Source organism: Monodon monoceros, unplaced genomic scaffold, assembly GCF_005190385.1.
Source record: "Monodon monoceros isolate NGI ecotype Baffin Bay Population unplaced genomic scaffold, NGI_Narwhal_1 Super_Scaffold_8, whole genome shotgun sequence".
In the NCBI taxonomy this organism is placed as follows: domain Eukaryota; kingdom Metazoa; phylum Chordata; class Mammalia; order Artiodactyla; family Monodontidae; genus Monodon; species Monodon monoceros.
The window spans coordinates 55,128,272-55,147,290 of NW_021703785.1; the positions used below are offsets into that span (position 1 = coordinate 55,128,272).

General features: G+C 38.9%; 1 protein-coding gene across 7 annotated transcripts in view; it reads left to right on the forward strand.

The window, feature by feature from the left end:
* Positions 1–19,019, forward strand: part of LRCH1 (leucine rich repeats and calponin homology domain containing 1) — a 205,901-nt gene that overhangs the window by 125,368 nt on the left and 61,514 nt on the right. For all 7 annotated transcript variants that reach the window (XR_003791707.1, XR_003791704.1, XR_003791705.1 and 4 more), the window contains exons 5-11: positions 2,509–2,645; positions 3,438–3,565; positions 4,758–4,821; positions 7,917–8,022; positions 10,466–10,593; positions 14,553–14,620; positions 16,345–16,431. Coding sequence is in view for 2 of the 7 variants with exons in the window: in XM_029210024.1 (XP_029065857.1) it covers positions 2,509–2,645; positions 3,438–3,565; positions 4,758–4,821; positions 7,917–8,022; positions 10,466–10,593; positions 14,553–14,620; positions 16,345–16,431 (718 nt within the window). In the remaining 5 variants the exon portion in view is untranslated. The remainder of the gene's footprint in view (positions 1–2,508; positions 2,646–3,437; positions 3,566–4,757; positions 4,822–7,916; positions 8,023–10,465; positions 10,594–14,552; positions 14,621–16,344; positions 16,432–19,019) is intronic.

Sequence of the window (19,019 nt, forward strand, 5' to 3'; positions counted from 1 at the left end):
ATTTTCTCCTTTGTTTCCTTGTTGTGAAAATGTCAGATTCTAGCTTTCCTAAACTAAGATGGTAATTGTGTCCCCAACAGGCACTAAAAGGAATTGTCATTATAAAAACCATTTCTTACTTTATTTAACTGTAAGTCGCCTTCCTTCCCCTCCTGCTGTGTCTTCCAAGCACTTAGCTCTCTAGTCTTGCTTAAAAGTCTTCATTTTAAGTGGCAAATTGCTGAAAAGCAATCACCCCTGATTTGCCAGCCTAACTTGAGGGAGTCAAGTTAGCCATCGGAGAGATGGATTCATATTACTGGAAGTTCTAGCAAGGAGATACTCTTTTTACATACAGTCCCCCTAATTCTCAGCCCTGTTTTCAAAACAAACTATTAACTGGAAAGATCTTACTTTCCCTTTCCCTTTAACTTTCTTGATTCCATGCCATCCTCTGGCTTCACCTCCTCTCTTCATCTCCCACTGCTCTCCATGTGCTTCTTCGAGGCAACCAGGACAAGTGAGACCTGAGGCAAATCACTTATCCCGCTATTGGTGGGAGAGCTGAGTTTGAACAGAGAATTACTTGGGGCAATTTAAAAAATACACATCCAATTTGAATAAGAATTCAAAAATTCTAATTTGAAAATTCCAATTCAAAAAGATACATGCACCCCAATGTTCATAGCAGCACTGTTTACAATAGCGAAGACATGGAAGCAACCTAAATGTCCATCAATAGATGAATGGATAAAGAAGATGTAACGTGTATACACACACACACACACACACACACACACACACACACACACACGCACAGTGGAATACTACTGAGCCATAAACAAGAATGAAATAATGCCATTTGCAGCAACATGGATGGACCTAGAGATTATCATACCAAGTGAAGTCAGTCAGACAGAGAATGACCAATAATATGTGATATCACTTATATGTGGAATCTTAAAAAATGATACAAATGAACTTATTTACAAAACAGAAACAGACTCAGATATAGAAAACAAATTTATGCTTACCAAAGGGGAAAGAGGGGGAGGGATTAATTAGGAGTTTGGGACTAGCATATACACACTTATATATAAAATAGATAAACAATAAAGACCTGGCAGGGAACTATATTCAATATCTTATAATAAACTATAATGGAAAAGAATCTGAAAAAGAATATATATACACATATATATGTATAACTGAATCACTTTGCTGTACACCTGAAACTAACACAACATTGTAAATCAACTATGCTTCAATAAAAAAGATTTAAAAAGACACATCCTGAGTTTCTGTTACACAGCCGCCTGCCTATCATGGACCTGAGTTTGGGAGCTGCTGAGCTGATGCTCCTGTGTCTTTGTCCTTGCATTTCAATCTCATGACTCTTTTCTCTAATACAAAGTAGTTCACTAAGGTATGAAAGAAGGAAAGTCCCTTCCACACCCAGAGCGAGTTGAATTTGCAGAGACTGGTTGCTAAGTGAACCTTTGTTGGGGGAACATGAAGTAGTCTAGCTGAGTAACGTGAAAACCCTCCAGCAGTACAGGAGGAGCGGAGGGATAGTATGAATTCTTTCTACAGGTCACTGCTTTCTGATCCTCTTCTTCCTATAGTCCCTGCCCTTCATCTGCTTGGGAATTCCTTGAGTATTTGAAAGCACCGTGTATCCTCCCTTACCAGGTTTCATAACAAACGTGAGGCCCGTTCTGAAATGAACCCTCCATAGCCTCTCACATGGAGATCTTGGTGGTTTGCTCCGTGTCACCCTACTCTGGCATTGCTCAGCGTCTTTGCTCTATGGAATATATTTGACTTAGTTTCTTGCAGCTGCCAATGTCGGTTGGAATACTTGAAATTACTGAGTGTTTGCTATGCCACTGGGTGGGGATTTTAAGCTAAATATAATGTTCTGTCTTGTTTGTGGAGCTACAGAAGACTTTTTTAAAGCAGTAGAATAAAGCCTAATCAAATCAGGATTACAGGGTCTGTTGCAAAGTTCCAAATTTGATAGCATTTCTTTTTTAAAGTGGAGTTAAACAATCAAGAACATATTTCTAGTAATTCGTTCTGAGAGATTCTGCCAGCCCACATACATGGAATGCATAAGAATATGTTGTAATTAACATATTATTCATAAGGTAGCAAGCTGTTTGAAAACAGTTTGAAGTTAAAACATAAGCATATCTTGTGTGGTGTGGCTTATGTGATTGTTTCACTGGAAAAAAAAGCCTTTTTAAACAATAGGTGTTATATATGTCAAGTGTTTCCAGCTCATATCAGAAATAACAACAAATTAAAAATTGTTGGGCCCCCGATGAAAGCTTTCCTCTCCTCTTTAGTTAAGTATTATATATACATAACTTATATTCCTAATACACAACTTGGTTTTAATTATGCTAAATGATATATTTCCAGATAAGCAGAAAATTTTTGAATGTGTTTAGCCATTTAATCTTGTTGCTTTCTGAGTTTTTTTTTTTTTCTTTCTTTCTTTTTTTTTTTTTTCTGTTCTTTTAGAACTAGTAGATCTTCCCTTGGTAAAGTTTGACTTTTCCTGCAATAAAGTGCTCGTGATTCCCATTTGTTTTAGAGAGATGAAGCAGCTGCAAGTATTACTGCTTGAGAATAACCCTTTGCAGTCTCCTCCAGCACAGGTGAGGGGGTCTCACAGCAAAGCTGTTGCCGGGGGGATAGACTATCAATAGCATCTAAGCAACTCTCAGCAGAACTGGTTTGTTGATATTTTGCAGAATTAATGTATGGATACGATCATAAACAGTCACAATCTCTTAAAAAATGAAACCTCGTGTGAATCTGACTACAGTATGTTGTCTTCTGTGACATCAAAATCGTTTCCCACCATTTGCCCCACTGTCTGGTCACTGCAATCCCAGAATGATGATGTTTGATGATTTCACTTATTCAGTTATTATGTTTATCATTTTGTACATGCATTTGAAATTTTTTCATGGAGTGTATGGATTACAAAAGGAGTAATAGATTCCTTACATTGAAGTTAGCTGGAAACTAGAGTTTAACCATTTTAAAATATTGTCAGTCATTTAGAGACAAGATTCAAGCTCAAATATTAAACTATGTGAGAACAGAATGAAGTGTATATGCTTTCAGAATTGGAACGTTACCAGGTTAGTTATCTGACGTATATATGTTTTACACTATTTATACTTAAACGTATTTCTCTTAGAATTTTGCGGTTTAGTGCGAGAGAAACTAGAAATCTCTTGAACATGGTTTTCTATTGAAGTAGAATTTGGAGGAAATGATTGCCTAAAATCTTACCTGTTTTGGAGAGGTCAAATTTGGTGGCCATCGTTGACGTGTTACTTAAAGTGAAAATGCAAAAACTAAATTATACAGAGTGAGATGTCTAGTGTTTACATTTTGTTTTGCCGTTAAAAATATATATATTATTAATTTCTCCATAGATATGCACCAAGGGCAAAGTGCACATATTTAAGTATCTCAGCATCCAAGCATGCCAGATTAAGACAACCGACTCCCTTTATCTCCACACCATGGAGAGGCCACATTTACACCAGCACGTGGAAGACGGGTGAGTGTGACCCCCCTCGGCTAGAAGCCCCCGTTTAGAGTTTGCTTAGGCCAAGGCGCTCCAGGTAACTAACTCCAAAAATCCTTTTGTTTCACTCAGCCAATGCAGATTTATACATCAGAGTCTCGAACACTTTTGGAATAAAAAAGGGAAAATTGATGCTGTTGATAACATTTTGGCATCTTTCAGGTTTCATCTACCCTCTCCTAATCAAGAATCAGTCCTTCCTGAGTGCAACATATGTGTGTGCACATATTATAAATAAGATCTATAATATAAATATATGTATTTTTTACCTATCATTTAAAACAACCACATCAAACTGAGACATGGTTTTTTGTTGTATTTTTAAAAAATTTTTTTGGGGTATAGTTGATTTACAGTGTTGTGTTAGAGACATGGTTTTTTAAGTTAATTTTTAATATGCTTCCAGAACATTGTTAAGAAAAAATGCAGACTTTATTTTTTTTAATTGTCTTTTAAAAATGCACTGTGCATAGTTTTTGCCATTTCCTGTTCAGAATGGAAGTTTTAGAATCGTTTAACATGTCCTTGGCCATTTTGTGGTGTAAACCATTTTGAATTTTCAGAGAACAAAATTCTCACACTGAACACACTTGTAGAAATGCAGGTTGTTTTTGAAATGTCTTCATTGCAGAAATCTTTCTTGAACTTTTTACTAAAAAAAGTAAATATACTGTAGTGACTTAAAATCTCAGCCTACCCTAATGGTACCTTTATATAATGCTTAAAATATGTATTCATTACTTTATTGTTTTAAACATACTATCAAATTTATTTAGTCACTGAATAAAAGTTTACAGAATTATTGAAAGTTAGGAAATTTCATAACCTAAGAGGTAAAAGCAATTGGTAGTTTTTGCTTTTTCATATGCTAATAAGAAAATTATTAACTGTTTCAAAGAACGGGCCACTCAGGTAGAGTATAAATCCATGAAACTCTGAACACAAAGAATTTATCTTGTACCATATTTAGATGGTACAAGTATCTGATTTTCATTAGGCCCTTGTCTTAACAACTTTCAATACTGGGCGTATTTGTTGTCTTTTGGTAATAATAAAAATTTGTTTAGTAAAGTCATTATTTGAATATAAGTTGATGTCTCTTGTTGTGAACTTTGTGATTTTAATTTTTTCTGAATGAATTCAATATCGATGGCATCTAACCCAGCAAGAAGGATTCTGACTCGGGCGTTGGGAGTGATAATGGAGACAAGCGATTATCTGCCACAGAGGTAAATTCGTGATCAGATTTTTTTCCTTTTGTGCTTCTATATATATCTACCTGCATTCGCTGTACTCCTTTCGGATAAAAGGCAGTTGCATGAGAACGTGTGATAATGCTTGTGAAAGTTATTTGAAATCCTCTGTTATGTAAATATTAACTGTTGTTAGCTTTTTCTGAATCTTTAATGTTTTGGAAATGTCTCAAGAATAGAGTCCCTATCTCCTTCCCCTCCTACCACACCCCTCACATTATCTGGAATATTCTTGCATGCTTAATAAATATTATAAAATGACTAAGTGGTGTGCAAGAACCCGGAAGGCATTTTTATAAATGTTTGTTTTTAAGTGACAGAGTAACTTAGGAAAAAGTTGTTATATGCCTGCATAAATGTTAAGGAATCAAATGTACATTGCCTTTTTTTTTTAACGTCTTTATGGGATTATAATTGCTTTACAATGGTGTGTTAGTGTCTGCTGTATCACAGAGTGAATCAGCTATACATATACATATATCCCCACATCCCCTCCCTCTTGCGTCTCCCTCCCACCCTCCCTATCCCACCCCTCTAGGTGGTCACAGAGCACCGAGCTGATCTCCCTGTGCTATGCGGCTGCTTCCCTCTATAAATGTACATTGCATTTTACCCACAGGAAACGCATTTTTGAGTAGCCATAATTTTTATATCAATATTTGTTTTCCTGAAATTCTTAGATTGTGTTGTTTTCAGATAATTGGATATAAGTTTGGTTATTTGTGAGCTAAGAGGCCTCCCACACTGGAGCTTTGTAAAGTGGTTATATATAGCTCAATTAGAACATTTGTTATCTTATTTATAGTCTGCTAGGTTCTGTAAAATCTTTCACTAATAAACCATTAAATGGGGTTTATTGACCAGCAGAGCTAGGAGGGATAGCAGGAGTAGAGGATGTATGTATTATCAGGCCTTCCTTTTTTGAGGGAACTTACTGAGTTTTTGTGGTTATTGAGTTTTGAAACATTGTAATACTCTTTGAAGATGTACTTAGTAGGTCAATTACCCTGTCTAAGAAATCCACATTTTTACTATATGTAAGTCCAGGAAAATTGCCTTTTCCCTGTTCTCTTAAGGCCTTTGAGGTTTAATATGTAGCTAAGATACTCGAATTTATTTTCCACAAAATACTTCATAAAGCACTAGGATACCTTAAAAACTTTCTAATACAGAACATTTCAAAAGGAAGAAGAGTAGTAGGCAGAAAAAGAAGGCCAGTATCAATAAAGTAAAATTACCCTCATGAACCTACATGAATAGTTTACTATGATTCCCTGGGGGAGAAAATACTCAACACATTGCTTTACAAGTTGTATTTAATTCTACTCCCTTAACTTTATTGAAACTCGTAAGTCCCCTGAAGTAGCCCTTTGTTTCAGAAATTACTCACCCGAGCTTATTTTCTGTTAAATTAAAAGACTCTGCTTTATCCTTTATCTGCCTTCTAAGGATAATTAAGTTCATTAATAAAACATTACACAAAGAACTTCATTATCCTTTTGTTCTCACTTAGTATAAGTAGGATGCTAATATTCTAAAAGGAGGCCAAGGGTTTATTTTCTTCCTTTTAACTAGATGCATATCTTGGAATTTTGCTAATAAGTTTTTAAGATGGGAGGAGGGTGGAAGGAAGGACTACAGAAAGGATTATGTTCAACAGAATGAAGTGTGTACATTTTCCCTTTGGCTTTTTTTTTTTGTCTTGCTTTGTGGCCTCCTTACCTGAGAACACCTCCTAGAAATGTTTTTTTTTTTACAAGGATAAGGGTTCTGGATTATTCTGTGTAGCTTTCTATTTTCACTTTATTTGGCAAATATTTTATTATCTGTGGTCAGTCAGCCTTGCTTCCTGCTTACGTCTCATTGTGGGGTTCAGAAGTCACACCTGATTCCTTTCTCTCGCTGTTGCCATTGGTTGATTTAGCATTTGTCACTCTGATAAACAAGCAAAAAAATGTGAGGCTCAGTGAATAGCTGTGCAGCGAATGAAATGTACATTTGTTTTCTGCCAGTTTCTGAACAATCTGTGCACGTGTCCAAAAGTAAATGAACACTGTGCTGTGAAAAATTATAGCCTCAGGAGTTTAGAAGCAAAGCCACAGAAACGTGCTCTGTGGAGGTTCCTGATCCCTGTGATTTTGAAAAGCTTTTCGTGAAATAGCGACGCTAAAACGGAGACATAGGAAAATAAATGAGGCTTCATATTTCATTTGTGACAGAATCATAGATTATCTGAATAAACTTCATCAGTTAGTGTGGGAAACAAGACCCCCAGGGAGAACTAACTCTGATTACTAAATCGAAGCATTATTCTGAAAACTGCACAGATCCCCTGTTCCTTTTAAGTACTCTATATTATCTATTTAAAGCAGCTTCTTATATGTTTAAAGCAGCTTCCACAGCCTAAACAGGGAAATAAACTGAAGCTTGATGTTGCGTGTAAGATGCAGTGTAAATAAATGAGATGTTGTCCCAGAGGCTGACTGCCTGCTTTCTGGGACTGGCCACATGAAGCCTTAATATAGTTTCGGTAAATTTGTGTTGTCAGATCTCAGAGCACCATTACTATTGAAGCGATCGATTAGACTTAGGGCTGGTATGGTAGTGTATTTCCAGTTATTTCTTTGTTCTCTCAGGCGTTACTCAGTCCTTCTCAGTGCCCTGACTGTGGCTCTTAGGTTTGAAAATATCATCAGGTACCTGAAAAAATTTCAGCTCGAAACATATGTACAGAGAAGCACGTGAGTGTTAGCTTGATGTATTTTGACAGAGTGAACGCACTCATTACCAGCTCCCAGTTAGAGAAACAGAACTTTACCAGCCGCCCACAAAGCCCCCATCATGTGCCCACGCCCCTAACCTAAGAGCAGCCGCTATCCTGACTTCAAACACCGTGGATTATTTATGCCCATGTTTGAACTTATATAAGTGGCATTGTCCTTTGGTGTCTTTTACTCCGTATTATGTTTGTGAGAATCACAGTATATATATTTTTTAATTACGTAGCGTTCTCTTAATCTATGTTGATAACACTTCTCCCTTGAATGAGGCAGTGTCCTGTTTCTTTTCAGCCTTCTGATGAAGACGCCATTAGCCTCAACGTGCCAATGTCAAATATCATGGAAGAAGAACAACAGATCAAGGAGGACTCCTGCCATCGCCTTAGTCCAGCTAAAGGTCTGAGAATGAAGGATGGGGAGAAAAAGCTTGTTTTTAAGTTTCAAATGCTATGTTTAAAATATGCAGAAACATGGCAACCGTAATAGTTAATGTTTATTGAGCGTTTCATACGCCCCAGGCACTGTGCTAATCTATGACGGTCATCTCATTTAAAATTCAAAACTCTGAGGTGGATACTCTAATCATCTCCATTCTATAGGTGAGTCTCAGTTTAAGTAACTTGCCAGTGGTCACGTAGCTAGTAATAGTAGAGCTATTCTCATTGTGAAGATTTATTTAAGATTCCTTCAATCCATTATTGGAAAAAAATGTTGATGTGTAGATATACTGTTTAAGACAACTCTAGCTATTGTAACACATAAAATCCCCAAATTTCATTGACTTAACACAATGCAAAGTAAGTCCAAAGGGGAGTTAGTGACTCCCAGGCAACTCTCCTCCACGCAGTGCTTCAAGAGCCCAAGTTCCTTTTATCTGGTGATTCTACCATCTTTAATTTATATTAATTTGTATCTCCAAGTCCATCTGTTTCGAGCTAAAGCGGAAGGAGCATGGAGGTTCGCTCCAGGAATGGGAACAAAGGGTCCAGCTCTCAGTTAGAGAAACAGAACTTTAGCAGCCACGCGGAAAGCGTGGGCTGGGCCTTTCACAGGCCCAGGGGTCACGTCTAACTACATGCAAGGGTGGGAAATGTCACTGGGATGTGTGCCCAGGAATCTACTTGACTTTGAACAAGTCAGTTGACCTTAATTCTCTCACCTGTAAATGAGATGATTAGATGAGGTGATTTGTAATGTTTTGTGTAGCTCTAAAAGCCTGCGATTCTTTGATAATCACCAGATGATCACTAAACACTCTACGTCTTGCCTACTTTAAAATCCTGGTAATACACTTCATATCTTGGTGAGTAGCCCTCATTCGATTACATTATGACAGTAATTTGACTGCTTCTGTTTATTCAGTGACTTTTAAGTAAATTGTCAAATGTAATGTTTACATCTGTGGCAGAGACTGTTTGATGACGTGTGGATAGTATAGAACTAGATTAATATGAAGATTATCTCCCTAATAGTTTGCCTTGCCCTCCCTAGTGACGGGAGAACTGTTTAAACCAACTCACACTCTACTGTTTGCTTTCACTTATTATGCTCAGGTTTTTAAGGTTAGCATTTGTTTATCTGAGATGATGATTGGAACCATACATTGTCCCCAACTATAACTGTATACATTATGCCAAAATATGACTGCCACTTTAGTAATTTAGATAAGCTTTGTAACAATATATGCAGTATGAGAGGTAGGGTTTTAGGCAGGTATTTTAAAATAAAAGAATTACATCATTTGTCACCAGTTTTTCTCCCCTCTGTTCTAGAAATGGGTATTTTTTGCTGGCTAGGAGCCCTTGAAAGTGGTGTGGTCCTACTTGTTTCTTTCCCAGTGTCCAGATCAGAGAGAAGAGATCTGCTTTTCCTCCTTTCACCTCTCCTGCACCATCTAGAACACAGACCTGTTGGATGAGCTCTGTGCTTTCCCCTCCATGTGGCTCTCATCATAGTCACTTCTTCTGTTGTTATGATTTTGGGTCCTTATTTTAGTCCTTTCCCACACTCTTTCTTGCAATTGTTCACTAATTTTTTTTAAAAATAAATTTATTTATTTTTGGCTGCGTTGGGTCTTTGTTGCCGCACGCAGGCTTTTCTCTAGTTGCGGCGAGCGGGAGCTACTCTTCGTTGCGGTGCACAGGCTTCTCATTGTGGCGGCTTCTCTTGTTGTGGAGCATGGCTCTAGGCATGCAGGCTTCAGTAGTTGTGGCACGTGGGCTCAGTAGTTGTGGCTCACGGGCTCTAGAGCACAGGCTCAGTAGTTGTGGCGCATGGGCTTAATTGCTCCGCGGCATGTGGGATCTTCCCGGACCAGGGCTCGAACCCATGTTCCCTGCATTAGCAGGCGGATTCTTAACCACTGCACCACCAGGGAAGTCCCATTCACTAATTTTTTAAATCCCCCAAATGTTTGGTATTTTACCTGCCATTTAGTAGTTGTTCGGTAACTATGGAATTTTGAGTTTGAAATACTTACTTGTCACACGTTGCTGAGAGCACAAAAAGCCCTCTTTTATACTTTCTATTCTCTGTTCCTTAAAAAAAATTAGAGGAAATTTCATTTCTTTCATAAGGAACTAAGCCATATAGGGGCCTTGACTTTTAGGTTCATTTGGTTTGGGGTTTTCCATTTCTTTTACTTTTCTTCCTCTTCTTCCTCCTTTTTTCACCTTTTCCTCACATCCTTTCAGAAGGAGAAAACTTGGGTCATTCGTATACCTCCAGAAGAGGTCAGGGAGAAGATTGAAAAACTAGGTGATGTATTTTACAGTCATCTATGTTTTGCTCATCTGTTTATGAAATCATGCTTTCTATCTTTCTCTATATTTTCCTAATAGGGGAATTTCATCAGGAATTTCAACCAGCACCTTCCCTTGTGAGTGACAATGAGAACTCAGGAGAAGAAAGAGACCAATTTTCCCACGGAACAGACATTCTCCATTCGGAATTTATAAACTATATTAAGGCAAGTGGAGGATAATAATTTTTTAACTTATTTACTTCTGTTTGGCGCCTTAGAATTTATGTTCAAGGTTACCAATCCATCACCTTAAATGTCAGCTTGCTACCACCTTCCTTGGGCCTTTATAACATCTTCTCAAAGTCCAGCGTGTTTATTTGCCGATATTAGGAGCTTGTCCCTTTCATCCGTACCTCTCTATTTGTCTGTGTATATGGGTGATTTTCTTTTGTATTCAGAAATTACTCAGCTCTCTGGTAGTCAGTGCATTGTATAAGTTATCAGAATTACCATGACCATCCAGTAAAAAAGGTAAAACAAAGTTTCACATGCTTTTCAACATATTCTAGGTACGTAAGTTCTTCTTGGGAGTATATTCATAGTAAAAGAAGAAAAATGGAGACTTTTAAAATCTGGAAATGAATGTCTTCCCTTTTTAGAAGGGTCACTCTGAGGACACATTCATAAACAGGTATAGTGGCGCTGAGGTGTTGAAATGTTAGATGAAGTCATTAAATTGTCAGGCAAACCTTCGTCATAGGAGCGGCAGAAACAAGAAAAAAACTAGCCCTTTATAAACCTGGTAGTTAAGTTTCCACTTTGTGACACAGTTAGGTGCGTTGGTACGTTTCTGCCAGTCCTTTTGGTTCAGGTCGTGGCACCCAAGGATCACGAAGATAATCCTTTCGGTAAAATTCAGGTTCCTTGTGGCTTGTGAGAGACAGTGGTCTCTGAGTTACTGTGTTAAAGTCGGACCCAGGCTCTCTAGGTGCTGGTTCTTATTTCCTGAGGACGGTGTTAGGATGGCTGGGCTCTGTCTCAACTAACGTCTCTGGGCATCACCTTCAAGGGAGATGGGAGGAAAACAGCCGAATCGTACACTGTAGGAGACTCTGGTGTACTCAAGACAAAAATAATGAACCTCTCATATGACATACATCCGTAGAAAACCTAATTCTTTATTCTGTATATTTAATCCATCATAAATCCCATCAGTTCTTGTTTCAAAACATCTCACACCCACTGCCTCCTTTCTGTCCTCCACCTCCACTGACATGACTTCAGTGGAGCCTTATCATTGCTTATTCTTAGGACAGCAGGAGTCCCTCCTACCCCAGCTGAGCATCCAGCATCCCGCCCCTGCTGCTGCCAGACATTTTCCGAAGTAAAGTCCTCATCCTGTGGCTCTCCAGCCGGTGGTTCTCACAAGCCTCTCCCAGGCTTGATGCCTGTCTGTCAGCTCTGAGACAAGTCTGTCAGCAAAACATGGAAAATTGGGCTTCTGTCTTCCTTTTATGAAGAGTTTATCTTAAGCTGAGGGTCTAAAGTAAAGATGGAAGCCTTGAAGGAAAGCAATTAAAGTGATTAGTAAAATAAAACATGTTGTTTCAAAAAAGCAAATTCTTCTAGATTTAGAGATTTCAGGAGGCACAGGGCTCCATGGGAATGGCTGCTCTACAGCGTGGGTCCTGTGGTGTAGAATCTAGGGGAGCCAATGGGGTGTAGAAATCTACAGCAAATGTTTCCTGAGTGCCCACTCCTACAAGAGGCTTCTGTTGGCAAGTGGAGAAGAATGCTAACAATAAAATAAAACATAAATCTACAATTAAAAGCTGTACGCTTCAATTCAGGCCCATTTTACCCTTGACTTGCATCACTTTTAAAGTCTGTGAGAGTGTGTTTTATTGCCAGCCAGTGTGCTGAACTACTCAGTCCTCGACGATCAAGAGTTCTGTGTTTTATATAATCCTGTTTTCTCTCCACTGAGTAAGCATCTTGTGCTTTTGTAACTACGGTGGATCCTTATTCACAGCAGTTCTATTTGATAGTTTCCTCAAACACTGAATTATCCAATCCTGAACTGTTGCTCCCACGGGAGATACAGGGTTAGGTTCCTGTGAGCCTCTGGTCACACATTTTTGTCAGCTGGTCAGTACATACCTGGTTTTATGTGTACTTCTGTCTCAAGACGCCCTATTTAATATGTACTGTTAGCGCATTAACACTGAACTTGCGGCCAGCAGCCCCGTAACTCATGCGGGAAGGAAGCTTACCTAACGCAGGTGTTTTCTCTGTAAGGTACAGTACATATCATAGCCTTCTTGTGCTTAAGATAAGACAGCACTTCAGCACTATGCTAGGGGGCATTTTAAACAGCAAAATCACCAACGAAAGGCACAAAACTGTGAAAATGTGATACTAAACAGGCTCTGAAAAGGACACTTTTTTACAGTCTGAGAGCTGAAACAAGAAAGCAGGTCGCTTGCTACCTTGTTCAGCCTCAACTGGGAAGTGCATTTTGGGGTTGGGAACTCTAGTTTTTCACCACCTCTGCGTGTATCTGCAAAAGCACCACGAGTATTGGTTTTGGGGTGACACATAGATTTTAGTAAAGAGGCAAATTCATAAATACAGAATCCATGAATAATGTGTATCAACTGTGTCACCATCTAACTTAGCAAAAGAAACCCAGTATACCTCTGTTTTGCATACTGAAAAAAAGTATATTTTCTACTACTGGCTACTTTTTATTATGAAACTGAAAATTAGAAGGAAATACCCATGGCTCCTATAGTTGAAACCCAACAGGAAGAGATAAGAACATGTTTTCTTGGTTGTTTCTCGTAGTATATTTTCACCCATGAATTTCACTAGCATTTGGGTGGAGGCACAGTAATTTATATATTGATTTTATAATGCACCAAAAGTATAATCTATATAGAAAAAGTCTGAGTGTTTTTCAAGCCAGAGGTTGACATCATGCAGCTGGATACCTCCTCAGAAAAAGACTTATTTTCTGTGACACATCTGGAGAATTGGCTGGGCCTGCATTCGTTAATGAAGTGTCAGAACTTTGACACAGAAAACAGTCCTTTTGTCTGTTGTTCCTTCCTTGCTAGGGGAATGTTTGCCCCTTCGGGGATGGCTTCCGTTTTAGCTGTCAGCTGAGTTAAAGCAGCATTTCTCTGTGTCAGAGATCAAGATGGAAAGACTCGCATGGAAGTTCCAACAGTGGGACACACCTTTCTAAATACTCCCACCACAGTGTTTCTTTGGGATATTAAGAGGGGGGTGCATTTCAGTGAAATCTGCACGTTGTACATGTGAAAACTATTAGATGCAATTTGAGGCATTTTTCTGTCGTTAATACTTCCTTTTTTGTTAACAGTGTGCATGTGCACGGGTGCGCGCACGCACACACACACACACACACACACACACACACACACACACAGCTTCTCTCACCAACATCAGAATGCACATTCTCATGTGACTGACAAGCCCAGCTGAGGAATCTGTCAACATCAGGAGGTGCTAAGAGGGCAGTCATGAATGGAGTTAAGCCTTGCATTTCTGACTCTTTTCTAAGTTAACAGGTATTGTAGTCCTCGGCCAGGTTTTCTTTTCTTCTTTTTTAAAATTTTATTTTATTTTTAATTGTGGCAAAATACATAAAAACTTACCATCTTAGCCATTTTTTAAGTATACAGTTCAATGGTACATTCACATTGTTGTGTAACCAAAACAATGTTGTGTACTCCATCTCCAAAACTCTTTCATCTTGTAAAACGGACACTCTTTGCCATTAAACCATAACTTCCCAATCCCCTCCCCCCTCTCCTCTGGCAACTACCATTCTTCTTTCTGTCTTTATGAATTTGACTATTCTAGGAACCTCATGTAAGTGGAATCATACAGTATTTTTCTTCCTGTGACTCACTTATTTCACTTAGCATGATGTCCTCAGGGTTCATCTATGTTGTAACATGTGTTAGAATTTCCGTCCTTTTTAAGGCTGAATGATATTCCATTGTATGTATAGACCACATTTTCTCCATTCATCCATTCATGGACACTTGGGTTGTTTCCACCTTTTGGCTGTTGTGAATATGGATGAGGGCAGGTTTAGACTGTTGACTGTTACAGCCAGTGGCTCTCAGAAGACCCATGTGTTCTGTCCACAGGAAAGGACTGAGACCTGTGAAGAACTGTTACGGATAGAAGAGGACGCACACTGGCCATCCGAGGGGATGTGAGTACCGAAGGCTGGTGATGAGCCACCATCCTGTAAAGTTCATGTTGCAAGCAGAATGGCAGCCTTGTCCTGATAGAATTTTGGTCCACTTTTCTTTGAGCAAGCTGATACCTTCCTCAATGATATTGCTCAGAAGTTGCAAGGTTTCCTCTGCCTGATGCTTACTGTCACAGGATTGGGGCCGTACTGTGCCAGGTCATACCTGTTCCTTGGCCTTGAGTTTTATCTGATTTGAGGCTGTGGGTAGAATGTGATTCAGGAAATTAGATAGAATTTCTAGACTAGAGATTCTAGCTTACTTTCCTTTCTCTGAACAAACCGACAACTGGACCTAAAGTGATACGTGGTCCTGTTCCCACTTCTTTCCCCAGAGTCTTCAAGTTCAAGATCTGAGAAAACCATAGACCTCAATGTCTTGGTCTTAAGTCTAATAATTGTAATAGCTAACAGTTATTAAATACCACGTGCCAGGTAGTGTCCTAAAATACTTCACAGGTAGTAACTCATTTCCTCTTTACAACAATCCTGTAAGTCCTATTGTTATCCCTCACTTCACCGATGACAAAACTGAGGCACAGGGAGATTGGTTATCTTGCCCCAGGGTTACAGAGGGCTGGGATCTCGTACCAGATGGACAGCACTTCTACTCTATCGCATATAAAGATTTACACAGGAGGGCATGAGTGATCCATCTAACAGACAGTAAACCACTTTACTGGTTTGCCACTCAGGGGGATTGAGTTTGGACCATATGGCAGAGGGTAGGTTTTTGATTCCCAGGATTTTGTTTTCCATGATCTGGCATATAGGCCTGGACCGTCCATCAAACCTCATGAGGGTTTTCCCCTTAGTGAGAATTTACTCCATTGTTAAAAAGTTTCTCCACTTACAGAAAGACATTGGCTTATATTCTGCAATGGAAAGCAGGAACCGTGATCAGATCTCTCTTGCCTTTTAAAAATATTGCAGACTTCCTTTCAAATCACTGTCCAGTATAACCAGCTATTTGTTGGATATATTTCTGTGATGCCGAGGAGAACTAGCTTGATCATAGAATTATAGCGAAAAGGATTTTATAGGGAAAGAGTTTTTAAACTGTGTAAAGCTTTGGAAACCCCATTCTCAAGCTTATATCTATTGTTCCCAACCCTGCCTGTAAAATAAGTATCATCTGATTAAGAAAATGTCCAAGCCCCAGACAGATCTACTTAGGAGTATCAGACCTGGCGTATTTTTTTAAGCACCATTAGGTGATTTTGATGCTTAACGAGCCTGGACTGGGAACCAGAGTCCCACACTGAAGCCCCATATTGTATGAAAGCAATAAAACTGAGCCAGGCTGGTTGAACTGGAATTGGAAGTAGTGCGGACCCGCCGTAGCTGAGCACCCCTGTGGATCTCCCTCAGGCTCAGGAAAGTACAGCGTGAGAACTACCCAGCCAGTCCATTGCCCTGCTTTTACAGGTGAGCACTGCCCACGGGCACTGAGACTTTGTGTGAGCTGCCTTACAGCCTAGCTGGCTCCTCCCACCCAGCAGCTCTTCTGCTACACTCTGGCAGCCCACCCCACAGGGTACTGACACATCCTCGCTAAAATGTTGAGTTTGTCAAAAATCATTTTTCAGTGTCAGATGGATCTTTATAAGTTTGTTCTTAAGAACCTAGGTGCTATTCATGTTCTAGTGATCATTTTCAGTCTAAAGCTTGGTTTCATGTTGCAGAATAAGTTCATCCAAAGACCAGGACATGAATATAGCAATGATTGAACAGCTGAGAGAAGCAGTGGATTTGCTGCAAGATCCCAACAGGTATGTGTGTCTTTCCTTGGCCCAGGTTTCAGGTGTCAGTAATGTACACTAATTTATTGAGTACATTATCTCAGTTTTTAAGATATTTACACACACAGTATGGGCTTAGCACTAACCACTAACGAAGAAAAGTCATTTTAACTGCCTGTTTTCCTGAGATCGTAAGTAAAAGAGTCAAACTTCTGGAGGGACTGAGAGCAGTTCCCCGCTTTTCCATCCCTTCATGAAATTCATTCACCCTTTGTGGAATTCATAGGGCAATTTTTGTATAATTCTTAGACAACAGAAATACAGTCAAATTGCATACTTTATATAGCTTGAAGTTTAAACCCCTGGAATAGAGAAATATAAGAGAGTTTCCAAAGAGGAAAGACTTGGTTTATCAAGTACTACCATATTTATTTCTGATGGTGCCAAATATATGTTAACTAAATCATGTATTTCTAAAGATTTGGGTGACAAGATAATTTTTTAATTGAATTAGTCTTTATCAATAATAAGCACTTTATATATAGGTGTATTTTTTGGTTTCTGAGCTGAGGATAACGGAATTCCTACAGACAAAATATTTTTCAGTAAAGCAGTATACCTGGTATCAGATAATAACTACCGTACTAATAGAGAAATAGATCCGAAGCTTATCCCTGGTAAACTATTCAGGGATCCTGGGAATTTCAATGTGAAGATAATGTGGTCTTATATTGATAATACGGTGAGCGTGGAAATCACACCACATTCTGGGAATTTATGAACAGGGTGGTGAGTGAGTCCCAGAGTGCCAGTGAGAGTCCACCAGCACTGTTGTCTGACTCTAAAAGAATAGTTTAAGCTCGGGTTGAGTATGGCTGGAAATCTTTAGCAATTGATTTGAAAAGCACTTCCATTCTGCAGACATTAGCTGAGTGCTTAGAGCATGGAAAGATCTACAGTGTGCACCTTGGGGGATGTAAAGATGAACAAGACACAGCTCTTCCTTCTAGGAACATAAACTATAGTAATAGACATTGCTTTGAGTAGTGATTTATACATGTCATTGATTTAAGTGCTTGAGATGAAGGGGATCCTGACCCCAGATGGAGAAGGGAGGGTGGCTTGGCTGACCTTCCTGAAGGTTGGAGTATTTTACCTGGGCCTTTAATAGCTGGCATTTTCAAGGAGAAAGCAAATTCTGGATTGAATTAAAAGCTTATTCAAAGGTACAGAGGTCAGAAAGAATGGAGCAAGCTTGGAAAATCTCAGGCAGAAAAGGTGATCTCCGTGCTGGCTCTGCTTCAGTATCATTTGTAGAAGTTCCAGAGCACAGACACTCTGCCCGACACCACCTGTGGCGCTGGGGGTCTGGCCATTTTTATTTTTTAAAAGTTCTACCAGTGCTCCTGATGTGAAGCCAGGACTGAGACTCACCAGAGAGACCTTTGGGTGTGATGCAGGCATGACTTCGAATGCTGTGTGGAGGAGCTGAGACTTTATTTTATATGTAGGGGGAGGTAATTATGGTTTAAAAATATGATTATTCATGTGGTTAATTCTCCCTAATGTTTGGCTCAGGGCCTGGCTTATTAGCAAGCACCTAACCAAGTAAGTTCCTTAAAGAGCTGAGTTTCACATCCTAAGAGAGAGAGAGAGAGAGAGAGAGAGAGAGAGAGAAATTATAAGGAATGGGGAAATAGCATGGCTGGAGAAGAACATACCTTAATCAACCAGATACTGGTTGCAAACCCAGCTCTAATACCAGTTAATCTGGGTAAATTATATAACTTCTCTGTACCCCAGTTTTCTCATCTATAAGATGGGCTAAAAATACTTATCTTTTAATGTTGTGAAGATTTGAAATAATAAATGAACTGCTGGGGGAAAGGTAAACAGGCAGAACCACTCCAGAAGACATCCTTGTAGTTTGTAGCCATAGTCTAAAAATAGATATAAAACTTTTGAATTAATTCTAAAAAATATCCTAAGGGACAAGGAGATATGAACAGCAATTGTGAGGGGAGAGGCACTTTTAATAGCAAAATATTTGCAAAAAAGGAAATGATCTAACAATTTGGAGATACTTAAATTTTGGTCATTAATAAGATGTAATATGTGACCAATAAAATGTTTTTTAAACTTTCCACTATATCTTAGATTGCTCATTATATAATGTTAACTTTAAAAAGTATAAAAAGTGCATAAAGTTTGATCACAATGATATAAATAGAATAAAAAATGCATAAAGTTTGATCCCAACGATATAAATAGAATTAGGTCCCAGTTGTATAAGAAGCTTAGGAAAAATTAAAACTAGAAAGAAATATATTAAGATGGATTTTTTTCTGTGGGTATTTCTAAATTACTACTTTTCTTTATACTTTTAAATATTGTAGATACACAGTGGTAGGTACGGTGGTAGTTCTCTGGTGATTGTTTGAAGTGGATGGTGAGGGTGGGAGGGAACAAACAGTCCAAGGTGTTTTAGACCTGACCCCTCATGTCTCCATCTGAGATGGGGAACCAAGAGGAACGGCAGGTTTTTAGGAGGAGGATGTTGGGGTCAGTTTAGGACCTGCTGAGTAAAATCCAAGGTGGCAATGTGACAACGTCCATTC